This window comes from Crassostrea angulata, chromosome 9, assembly GCF_025612915.1.
Source record: "Crassostrea angulata isolate pt1a10 chromosome 9, ASM2561291v2, whole genome shotgun sequence".
Lineage (NCBI taxonomy): Eukaryota > Metazoa > Mollusca > Bivalvia > Ostreida > Ostreidae > Magallana > Magallana angulata.
This window is the reverse complement of record NC_069119.1, coordinates 16,372,618-16,385,540: the sequence shown is the minus strand read 5'-3', so window position 1 is coordinate 16,385,540 and position 12,923 is coordinate 16,372,618. Positions and strand designations below refer to the sequence as shown.

General features: G+C 36.1%; 1 protein-coding gene across 1 annotated transcript; it reads left to right on the top strand.

The window, feature by feature from the left end:
- The first annotated feature begins 6,526 nt into the window (after positions 1-6,526).
- LOC128163146 (mucin-2-like) lies at positions 6,527-11,490 on the top strand. Its single transcript, XM_052826663.1, has 2 exons — positions 6,527-7,250; positions 10,057-11,490. The coding sequence occupies exons 1-2, from the start codon at positions 6,909-6,911 to the stop codon at positions 11,185-11,187; spliced, it is 1,473 nt and encodes a 490-aa protein (XP_052682623.1). The 5' UTR covers positions 6,527-6,908; the 3' UTR covers positions 11,188-11,490.
- The last annotated feature ends 1,433 nt before the right edge of the window (positions 11,491-12,923 follow it).

The following is a 12,923-nucleotide window of genomic DNA, read 5'->3' as shown; positions in this document are numbered from 1 at the left end:
CTTGGACTTTCGGTTGGATGTAGCTATCTATTTCTTGCGTCAAAACAAGTTAAAAATGACGCTGGCTTCAAGTGAAATATACACAGTTGTGTAGTTTTAGTTCAAAAGCCAGACAAATTATGTCGATTTCAAAGAGCCATGGCTGCGTAGCTGCGATGAAATAGACAGGCCCACGTCACGTTGCAGTTTGACTCAAAAAGTCCAAGCTCTTGTTAAAATGGTTCTATCATTTTCTTGACATACTTCCTAAATTCATGACTTAAGTTTAGCGTATTTTGAACTCGATATGGACGTTATATTCTTGATGCGACACTTACAAACACATTTACCGGCAATCAATCATTAAGTAAAAACACGCAGTTGCAAGATACAATAAATTTGCTTAAAAGTATAGAAAAAATGTGTTACATGTCATAATTGTGGCACTTTTAGATATGTGTAGTATAGTATAGACTGTAACAATCAAATAATTACCAGCCTTCTCAATTCATCTTAATATCAAAGTTTTCTTTCAAAAGATGACATTCTGACAAAATAATTTTATCTCGGTCACATTTTTGGATAATCGTTTTTCTGGATTACTTGGAATTATCAGATAAACGTTGTTACGGTATTTAAAAAAAAAACAAAAAACTATGTCATCGGAAAGGCTACGGTCGCAGATATCACATGGTTTATAAGGAGGTCTCCTACAAGTTTTGGTACACAATCGGAGGTTTCCAGCTAATCGCTCCCCGGCGTGTCTTCCGTGTTTCCGATTTGTTTTACGTTGTAAATCTCTATCATTAGGATTCATCCCGGCGGTGTAGAGACCTACTGCCATTAGAATAATAGTACAATAATATGATTGAACAAAACAAAAACTCGCCATGTCCCCAAAGGAGATAATTGCAAGGCTAAGGGACAATTCTATCAACAGGCTGTTGTTTTGTTTGGCGACTAGGACCGCAGATTTTTTTTCCGTTTTAAATACAACTGTGGATAAAACAATGTAAAATGGCGGTCCGTAGCGGCAGACATCTATACATCACAGGCGTAATTGATTGCAGAGGTTCCTTCCGAGGGTGCCTGCTAATTGATGTACTTATAAGCAAGGATTTGCGGAGTTTTAGTGCCCCATTGAATGTTTTTTGTTAATTGAACGCATGCATTTACTAGGGTTGTTCGATATGTAGTATCTTTTTGTATTCGATTCAATATTTAATTGAACTTTGCATTCCTTCGAAATATCCAACACATTATTTCAATCTCTGAATCCATTTCTGAAATGAGTCAAGCTACGTTGATTAAGGTAGACCTCTAAGGGACTGACTGATGGCGGAGCCAAACTTGTGGCGACTTCAGTTGCAACGATGACCAGATAAGAACTTTTTAGCTTTTGCAAAAGTTGAATCAAGAAGGCTAGATCTGGAGAGTATTGTGGGTGTGACAGGACAGTAATTTCTCCGAATTCAACAACTGCCTTAAAAACTGCTTTACAGGCTCAGATGTATGTGATGGAGCATTAATTTGAAATAAAAAGACATGCCTATATGTAAATCCTGACACAGGAACTTCCGAAGTCGTTTATTATGATATTTGTTGAGCTTTTTTAGTACAGGTTATACCAACCTGTAAAACGATTGCCAATCGACATCGGGATTTGTACGGCTATACATGTACATATACCGTCATATGAAAAGAATATGCAATAAAGATCCTTCTTTGAGTTATGATTCATTTTGCAACTACAGTCATTCTACTCTGTTTACGTACATGTACATGTATGTAGTTATAGCCATTACATTTTGTTTCGAAATGTGCTTACCAGTTTGAAATAGTGAAATGTTTTGTCATCAGTAACAATATTTGCAAAATGTGTTCGGTTGAATTTAGGAAGCATTTTTAACTATTGCGTTGCGAATTGTACTCACTACCGGGTTTTTTTTTGTTTTTTTTTGGTCATCTGTCAATATAACGATCCCTGACGGACTTTGTGCCACCTTCGAACTGTCTCATAAAATAACCTTATCAGACCCATAAACTTCTCCAATTCAGTTTAAATCTGCATTTATTAAGCCATTACCGAATGACCAGGCTTGACCGAGTTTGGTGCGAACCTTTATATACGAGGGTTGTCCCAAAATAGCGTAGACAAGTGGCGTTATTCAGTTAATCGAAGACAAAAGAAGATGAAATTTGTGCCACAAAGGGTACAAGAAATTTGCATTCAAATAATGTTTTAAAATTGAATATTGTTTGAGATTAAATAAGTGAAATGAAAGCATGTTAGATCAGAAATTCGACATGCGGCGCAATGTCAAAAACAAAAAGTTAAAATCAACATAATGAATTGAAAATTGGGCGGAAAAGTACTTTTCGAATGAAAAAAATTCAAATAAAACATACACTGATATTTGATAATAGTTCTATTATTTACTCAGAAAATGTTTTGGCTATAACAAAACTTTTAAATATTTTATAGCGCGTTTTGTGACAAGTTGAAAAGTAAAGTAGTAATAAAATGACGTTGTCAGCGTTTAAGGCGGCGCAGCATTAACTGATACTATTTTGTAAAGACTATGAAATAAGTCCTAAGCGGCTTTGGAAGTAAATGAAATGAACAAAATCGATGAGAAATGCGTTTTATGAATAAGTAGTTAAACAACATTCAAAATATTTGAACAAGTATGATGACAATAAGTGGAAAAAAGAAACCCCAAACGATATCAATGGACGTCAAAATGTTGAACGACGCATTTCGGTAAGACGGACGTTAGACAACAAGTAATACAGGACAAGTTTGGAGCCGACAGATCGTTAATTTGTACTTAAAAAATATTTTTAAAAAAATCAAAACTAGAAATATATATTGAATGTACATGCTGGGTACATGTTTAAAGATATTATTTTTTCTAAGACATTTTCGGAAATAAAACGTAAATGTTAGATCGTAAACGATGTGGAGGGTTTAGCAACAACGTAAAACTGGAAATGTTCGACGTTGAACATTGCGCCGCCTGACAAAACTTGTTGTTACTAATTATTCATCCTTTGAGAAATAAACAAAGTACAGATCTGAACTTTTCAGCATTGTTGTCAAAGGGTCATTGAAAAAAAGATAGAAGTCTAATGAAATTGCAGTGAACAGATTATAAATTATGTGTCTTGTCTACATTATTTTGGGACAACCCTCGTAAGCTCTATTTTTTTATAAAAATTCTCAACCCGTTTCCCAACCATTTTTACAAAGGTGGTCAGCGAAATGCCAATAAGTTTAAAACTGTTTGGAGCTGAAGGCTCGTGTTTATACCGATTAAAAGACATTGATTAGCTCTATTCAAGGTTATCATCGTCCAAGAAATCGTGCAAAGCGTTATCGCGCTGTCAAGTACACATTAATATCAAACAACCGTCGTATATAGGAAATGACATGTAAGCGTCCCATTTTATATTTGTTATATGTATGTGCACATGTAATTTATTTTTTCTGTGATGATTTTTGTTTCATAAAAACTATCTACATATGCATATGCTAATATACTCCTTCAGTTTTCTGTGAATGTGTTTTGTACATTTGGTTACAGTAGTTTGGCTTTCACCATGCGCAGATCTAGAATGGAAGAGGGATCTGGACCCTCTTGACAAATTAAAAATATGATCTTTAATTTACGTAGCGAAATCAACGAAAATAGATAAACATCTGACACCCCCCCCCCCCCCCCCCGCAAACATGGATATTCCTCTACACACACCCCCCCCCCCCCCCCGCAAACATGGATATTCCTCTACACCCCCCCCCCCCCGCAAACATGGATATTCCTCTACACACCCCCCCCCCGCAAACATGGATATTCCTCTACAACCCCAACCCCCCCCCCCTTTTCATGAAAAAAATGTTGATCCTCGCATGCGCATGTTTGGGGGGTTGTTAATTTTTTTGTGGGGAGAGAGAGATTTTTTTTTAAGGGTTGAAGGCCTTTTATTTAAATTCAATTATTTTGCTTCTTTTTCCTTTTTCTTTGAGAAATGGCTTTTCTATATTTTTATGATACGAAAACACATAAAGCAACAAGTTAATTATATTTGATATAAAGAGATATATTTTCTATTAAAACACAAGTAATTTATGGAATCTTTTCATGTGACCGTCAATAATGAAATGGAAGTACATGTACATTGACACAATCACAAAGGATATCTGATACAAGAGATGTATATCTGGCGCAAAAAAGTATTTAATTTTTTTTATTGATGCATGTTAGAATGAAATTTCATAACTACATTCCAATACGCAGCAATTGGGATACGTTTATAGATTCATGTACTAAATGTTTTATATATATATGAGTGTAACTTAAGGGACTTTAAAGCAAGCTAAACAAAATTATTTTATATATTTTTAGTATACGAGGGTTGTTCGGAAATTATTGAGACAACTCGAATATTTTCTTTTTTAATTGACGAATTTTGGTGAAAATTGGCATAGACACCGAAGAAATGCCAACAAATAATAAAACAAAGTAATATTTAAAGAATATTTAATATTTTGTTTACGACGGTAGATAAACAAATCGGTGGTCGGGGTACCTGGCGCAGCCATGAACTCGGAGATTTAACAACTTAAACATCTACTTTATAAGTGTCCGTAGAATTACAGTTAATGATAAAAGAAATCAAATTAAATATGTTCATTTTGCTATTCTTTGCGACTAACGTTTGATTAAGTTTCACTGATGTTCGAGTTGAAATACGGATATGGTACACATATATTTACCAAACAAGAGAAATCTGACAACGACTTTACATTGAATTTTGACATCAAGGCGGCGCATTGAAAACCGTCAAACTAGTGGAAATCTCAAAAGAAAACCTTTTTAGACCAATCAATTGCTTACAAAAACTATACGATGACAAGACAAGGTATAAAGCTTCAGTTCATCATATTTTTTCACCGATTGTTTAACTAGAATTAGGCCAAAGGGATTAATTATCGAGTACATTTGACACACTAACTGTTGTAAACAGTTCTAAAATATATATAAAAAAAATGACAGAAGGAGACATTCACAGTAATTAGACTTTCGGGAAAAATAACTCGATTCATCCCCTAAAAATAACAAGAATGAGAGAAAATGTAAATGAAAACATCTTGAAATGAAAACAAAAGATGAGAAATAAATAATAATTTTTATATATAAAATAAATAATAATTCGTTTGTAAGGTGTTTAAAAGACAAGAGCAATAAGAAGCGTTAAAATGACGTTGCGAAAAGTTTGCGGTTGCGCCGGGTCACTGGACCAAGGTACGTTGGTCAGTTTACCAGGAATGATCTGTTTATGCCATGGACAAGAAACTTTTCACATTGATAGTCTCTATCCTTATTAACGTTATGGTGAAATTTCAAGGGTTTATCTTTTTTACTAAAAGAATAAGAGAAAATGTCTCAATAATTTCCGAACAACCCTCGTAATAACATTATAAATGGACTTTTTCGTCCATAAGATTGAAAATAATTACGTATCATTATCGTTTAAATCAAAAAGTATACTATATGTATAGACGTTTAAAACGTTTTCCTCTGTCCCTATCATCGCAAGCCAAGGATTTACGATGGGGAACAGACCCTTGGCTAGTGCAGCAATCGTAACTACTCGGCCATTTCCACTTATTATCAACGGAAACGGCCGAGTAGTTACGATTGCCTAGCGAAGATGCTCCGTCCCTTGAATAAGAATTATCTTGGCTGCATAATTGTTACCGTTAATCATATAAGGTATACTATTTATGTATACATGCGATTAGTATTACACACTGCAAGCGTAAGGTTATTATTATCATTAAAGTCTTTCGGGATTTGCCAGTTAGAGATTACGATAAAATCAGGGGTGGTGGTCATTTTTTGTTATCCGCCTTCGTGAAGGAGATAAACGGTCGAAAATATACACAGGAATGGGCGTTGTCTCATGCCCTGTACTAAATTACAGTACCGTCAACGCGGATCCCGTATTTTCCGCGCACCCCCGCGGTCCAAATTGCAACGCGGTTTAAACACCTGTCTCAGGTAAAAACCGCGTGCCCCCGCGGTTCAATCACCTATAATGACAACACCCCCGCGGTTTGAACGATCGATTACAGGTGTTAAAAAGTATCGACAAGGAACACGAGTTATCTCCCTCGATTAAAAAAAATATAACATGCATTAAACGTAAATGTAAGTTAACAAATGCATAAAGATAATCATGATCCTTTTATAGAAAATCACATATTTTGAAGGTAAATATTTTTTTTAAATATTAGCTGTTTATTTGGTAATACTGGGATAATATTTTAATTCTAATCATTTAAAGCTGTTATCTGTACAATCCAAGGAAAATTGGGCCATACCCGCAGGTGGTTGAAAAATTATGCTTTACTAACTTATTGATATATTGATATACAATTAAATTAAATTTTAAAATCTAACAAAAAAAATGTAAAATTAATAAGACTTATTTACTTAAATTAAATATTTTACTTTATAATTATTCAGGTATGTATATTTTTATTTTCAATATCATTTTATCTTTTTATCCTATCAAACCGTTAAAAATTCATTCAAATTTTAAAAGTGGCTTAATCGCTCATATTATGGAAAATCACGTCCTTATAATTGCTGTAACAAGCGTCATTGTTTTGATAAAATTTTTATAATTTGTTCGGAAAATTGATTTCAACCAGCTCTGTAGACCGACTAGTTGTAGCCTTATAAAAACACATGCTCACAATTAAATGTTCAAAGGAAAATCAGTTCTCCTAATTAAAACACAAAAGGTACTCATAATTAAAATTGTATGATTCTTCACATCGCACGGGTTTTATTCAGTTTTAAACTAAGTGTTGCCCTGAAAAGATATATACACGTATATTCTGTGATTTTCATAAAACAATGGCTAGGCGTTCTAGTGTGCGTGAAGATAGACATTTTCTTGTGCGGTACTTGTGCGATGACAATTTTCAAGTGCGGAGTCGTGCATACTTCCGATGTGAGAGTGACATTACGATCACTGTTGGTGAGGAGTATGATGTTCAGTGGGGCCGGGCCAAAGAAGTTGACAGAGCCGTTGTCCTTGATTCCGGATCCGACCAGGAACTTCGAGTGAAGATGAGAGAGTTGGAGACCAGGACTGAGCCCTCATCCCCAACACCTCCCGCAAGCCCGTTATCGCCATCACCACCTCCATCACCCCCAACCCCAGCACCGAAGCGTCAGAAAACCACCATGTCTTTCGTAAGTAAATTTTTCAACTTCGTTAGTTTTTATATCTTTACTTAAAATGTAATAGTAATAAACGACGTAGATAAAGAATTTAACGATTGTTAATTATAATGATTATATTATTTATTCATTTATTTTACCAGACATGGAATTTTGACCCGCTTGCATAATTTTTGTTATAAGAGTAAATTGATCTAATCCGTTAAGACTAGTCAGTGACTAAACAGTCTTGTTTTCATTTATATTTAGTACTTGAAAATTATAAAAATTGATTTATATACATTGAAGAAGGCTACCAAATAGTTATGCATGCATGCATTTGTAAACTTTATATTTTTCTTCATTTTATTATATAAATTCAATAAATATTATTTACTTAAATTATTGTATTGCTACCACATATTCATGCATGTAAATTGGTGTAAAATGTTTAATCCCGATCCCGATCTAAATGTTGATATCTTGTCAAAAACCAACATTAAAGCCTTGTACATATGGATTTAAAGAAATATTTATTACTCATTCATACACATGATACATATAATTAAACATTGATCTCCACAAAATTCACATTTAACGATTGTTTTCTACAAGAACACCTCGCCGTCAACGGACATAATGATTTGTTTAAATTGTTGCAAATAACAATTGATTGAGTTTTATACCTAATCACAAACTGCACACAAAATCACAGTCAAAAGTTTTGTTCTACATTACGAGCACAGTATACACAATTTCACATCCACGGTTGAAGAAGGTTACTGGCCCTAGCACAAACGTCCTTGTCTGATGTCAGCAAGTTGTTGAAGTGCCCGATGCTTTTCCCTCGCGATCTTTCACTGAACAGTTTTTTTGGCACATCACCGGTTGCATTCCCCTTCATCAACACACACACTGGCACAACTTTGTACACATGGTCAATGTAGGCACAGCATTTCTCCACAGTCATTTCGGTCCTCCAAAATTGCACAACGCACTCTTGCAACTCCTGTTTTGTCCTCGGGGCTTCCCTGGCAACACATCTCTTTAACTCGTTCCACACCATTTCGATGGGGTTAAGGTCAGGACTTTCTGAAAAGAAAATAATCATTGATAAATGAAAAAAAAATATTATAATAAATTATTACTAGAAATAATTTCATTAATTATATGCATTATCAATTTGATTAATATTTATAATTTTTTATTTATACTTTGAACAATGTGCATATAAACAAGTCATAAACAGAATACTAACTTAAATTAAAAAAACTAAATTATGTATTAACATAATCTACAAATTAGATAATTACCTGCAGGCCAATCGTTCCACCAATTTATCTGGTTCTCATCCATAAATTGCTTGGACAACTTTGACGTGTGTTTCGGGTCGTTGTCTTGTTGAAACCTGTGTCCGTCGTTTCCACCAAACTTCGACTGGATAAATGGCACCAGTGCATCGCGCAAAATGTTCTCCACGTAGAATGTAGAGTCCATTATCCCTTCGAAAAGTCTAATTTTTGAAGCTCCTCGTTTGCTTATAGCAGCCCAAACGTGTATCTTGAGTGGATGTTTTGGTTTCGGTAACACTGCGGCACAAGCATCTTTTTGACGGTAACTGTGCAGTTTGTTCTGATGTAACTGAATGGAGCACTCATCCGAAAATATCACATTGTCGAAAGTGTCATCTGCCGCAATTAATCGTTCACAAAATTCAACACGTTTCAGTTTGTTAGCATCACGGACCATTTGTCCATATCTTGGTTTCGAATGAGTATAGCCACTTGCAGCAATAGCCCTCTTAGTGGTGGTTAGTCCAAAACTCGCACCATCTTCTTTTAACACTCGATGAATTTCTGTGCTCGAAACCGTGCAATCCTTAGCGATACACTCCTTTATCAGTTCGGCATCTCTTAAGCTTACACATGTCGACACTTGCGGAATATCAGACTCACAAATGTCCCCAAACAATCCGATCTGGTACTTGTGAATCCAGTAAGATATTGTGTCCCGACAAACTGTGTACCCAAGGAACCGCATTTCTCTTCTAATTGCAGCAACCGAAAAACCGTCCTTGTGCATCTTAACTATGCGCAGTTTAAGTTCATGATTTATCCGACCCATCTTTCCTAATTACAACACTGAAATCATTAAGTAGTTGATTTAATGTGCTAAGCGCTTAAGGATATTACACAAGATTATGTAATTGTTAGGTCTACCCACGGTAAAAACGGGGGTCATCCCCACCTCGTATTCTCGCCTCCAGCCAAATGTGATACCTTAAAATTTACCTGTCTATAGTCTGTATTCAAAAAATGTTAAGCAGTAAAATAAAAAGATATTTGAAACCTTTGAATAATTACAAAAATAAAGATAGTAGTTTACGTTTATAGAAAAATTGATTTATTGAAATAATATTGAATAAAAAATAAATAATGTTCACAAAATAAGTAGTTCTTACCTAATTGCTGGTTAATTATTAAACAGACTATAGATATGTACAATTGTCATATTGTCTTCTTTTCTCCAGTTATTCAAATAACATGTAAAAATCTCCGAAATGCGTGTATTCCATTTGTAATGTGGGTATGTGCGAGATAATACAATATCTCTAATGATATTTCAAAAGATTGCTTAACTTACCTTACTTAATTTAATTAAAATATATCATATTTAAATTTGTGTAACTGACATTAACTTTGTGTTGTCGTGCGTGTGACAGCCCCCCCCCCACCCCCACCCCCCACGTGGCTTAATAATAAGTGTATATTTTGGTTTTTTTTCATAGCATGGCACTTTATTTTCATTTATAATGCAACTCTTTTTTAATATATTGCAGACAAAGTCAGGGAAACCCAGAGCTTCAATGATTACATCAGGTTCCCCTCCAACTGTAAACGAACAGACTCTCCCCATTGCTGTGCCTGCAACTGTGCCCACTGGACCGCAGACTCCGCCCGTTGTTGTGCCTGCATCTGTGCCCACTGGACCGCAGACTCCGCCCGTCGTTATGCCTGCATCTGTGCTCACTGGACTGCAGACTCCGCCCGTTGTTGTGCCTGCATCTGTGCCCACTGGACCGCAGACTCCGCCCGTTGATGTGCCTGCATCTGTGCCCACTGGACCGCAGACTCCGCCCGTCGTTGTGCCTGCATCTGTGCCCACTGGACCGCAGACTCCGCCCGTTGTTGTGCCTGCATCTGTGCCAACTGGACCGCAGACTCCGCCTGTTGCTGTGCCTGCATCTGTGCCCATAGGACTTCAAACTCCGAGAGCTTCTACACCAGTCGTGAGATTCCGTCCGCACCGGTTATCCACCAGTGATAGTGACTCTCTCGTCGGCGGGCTTTTGAAGGAAGTGTCCGATCTGCGTAAATCCGTCGACATTGTTAATAAGAAGATAGATGCCACCAACAGGCGCACAACCCATCTAGAAACTCTACTGACAACAGCCATTGCCAATACAAACATCATTATTGACATTATAAGGAGGCAGTCCAGCGACAACACTTTGACGCAGCTGAATTCGGCGATGCACAGCCAGACTAGCGCAGAAGAGACCCCTTCATCAACGCCCACAACTGAAGGAATCCCTCCGGAATTCAAGATTGATGACTCTGAACTTCGCGTCCTTGTCCGGGAGTCCAGGAATGCCGGCAACTTCGCGGTGAACCTTACACGGAAACTGTTTCCTGAACTGTTCGGTGAAGGACAGTTGCGATACGAGTATAATTGGTATGGAGGCGGGAAGTTAGCAAAGAAAGAACTGGATCCAGTGAGGAAACAGGTGGTGAAACAGTACGTTGTGTATTTCTTCCCAGAGTTCCAGTCTCACGAAGCTTGGAGGGAGCGTGTGGTTCCAAAGATAAACGAGTGCCTGAGAAGGAACGATAAGCGTCTGAAGAGGAAGTCTATCGTTATCCCTCAGCTGACCGAGTGCCATGACGACGTTTTTGACTTTGTGGATTAGAGACGATCGGCGTACACGTACTTGTGTGTGTAATGAGATTGTGTGTGTCTTATGATACATGTATTAACTACTTGTCATTATGACGAACTTTTTACATGCTATGCTGTGAAATTTAAAATATATTGAAGTTTCCCATTTTTGAAAGCTTTTTCATCTTGCGATAAATGTGTGAAACAACTTTTCTGTGTTGTTATTCTGTGTATATACACATTCTTTATAAAGAGTAAACTTATTAAGAGTTAATGAAGCGAACAAGATACAGGTAAAGTTTTCATATAAATACCCGCTAGGCATTTATACTACTAAATTAAAATTACTGCTTTACTTTAGATAAGATGTAGTACAATGTCAAGTAGTTTGACCTCAAATATGATGACTGTTTAATTCATTAAAAAGAAGTGGACATACACACAGTGAAAGACTTAACTAATTTGTTCACAATATCGTTATGGCAAAGTACTGGTTGATCGGGGATCATCGATCACCATGTGATTTTATACACGGACTTGTCTCAGGCCTGTGTATTATGGGCAGTCAAGCGGAGAACGATTTCCTGTCAGTGCTTGGGTTGTTTATTTGACACATTTTAAGAAAAACAGGAAACACATTTGAATTTTCATGTTGCCAGTATTTTGCTTACAGAGTGTCGTCGATGCAAATATTCTGTTTATGATCTTCATATGAGAGAGAGAGAGAGAGAGAGAGAGAGAGAGAGAGAGAGAGAGAGAGAGAGATTAAGGCGTAATTTACCTACTTTCATTTGAACTATACCAATTTTAGATATTCATAAATTGATATTCATATAATAATAGGGTACATTGTGATTGAATCCAACATGCAGGTTAGAGTCCACGTGCTACACCTGTCAATCAAATCAGCCTGCTAGCTGCACTACGCGTTTCTTCCATGGTAAAGGAAAAAAGTTTCGTTCTGTTAATTTTCATTCTCTCGATTAGTTTATACTGAAGCTTTAATGGGTTTTTTTTTGCGGAGAGGAACATCTTAAAATACGTTTAACAATTTAAGAACGAAATAAAATGACACAATAATTATTGTAACTGTTAGTAAAATTGTTTGATACGGGTAGAAATCCTTATGGTCACTCGTTTCACGGATGACCCACCAGTCTATACCTGTGTATTCTGTGCGTTCAAGCGTAGAGTGGATTTCCTGTCAGTGCGATGGTTTCACACCTCTGTGTAAAACAATTGGGACTAAAGTTAAATACAGTTTACTTTGACAGTCATAAAAAGTTCAAGATGGGGGGGGGGGGGGGGGGCTACGAAAAACGTTATTCGCAACTGTTACAACATATTTTAGCACCTTTATTTATAATCAACACACATAAAATGATAATATCATGTAGTATTTTCAGAGTAAAGTAAAATTTTCATTTTATGCCGTTGATCGTAAGGTAAACGTTCACCGTGAAGCATGTGCTTGTCACGGACTATAGTATAACATTTACTGTCTTTGGCATCGAGAGACCAAGCCGTAAGATGTGCTACTTCTTGATATGGATTTAAAAATATTTAGAATCGGAAAAGTTTAAACTCATTAAAAAATTGGTATTTTTTTTTTAGTTTTTATCTTATCCTACATGTAGATTATATTAAGAAAATGATAAAAATAAAATGTCTTCGAAATAATAGCTTTATCCACCGTTACATGAAAACTGTTACGGTTGCATATAATTATTTCTTAAAAATCAATAGAGAGTTTTGAAAACGTGCATT

Excerpts from the sequence above, each read along its gene's own strand:
- LOC128163146 (XM_052826663.1), top strand. The coding sequence starts at position 6,909 with ATGGCTAGGCGTTCTAGTGTGCGTGAAGATAGACATTTTCTTGTGCGG. Across the intron at positions 7,251-10,056 it reads AGAAAACCACCATGTCTTTC|ACAAAGTCAGGGAAACCCAG; the intron begins GTAAGTAAATTT and ends AATATATTGCAG.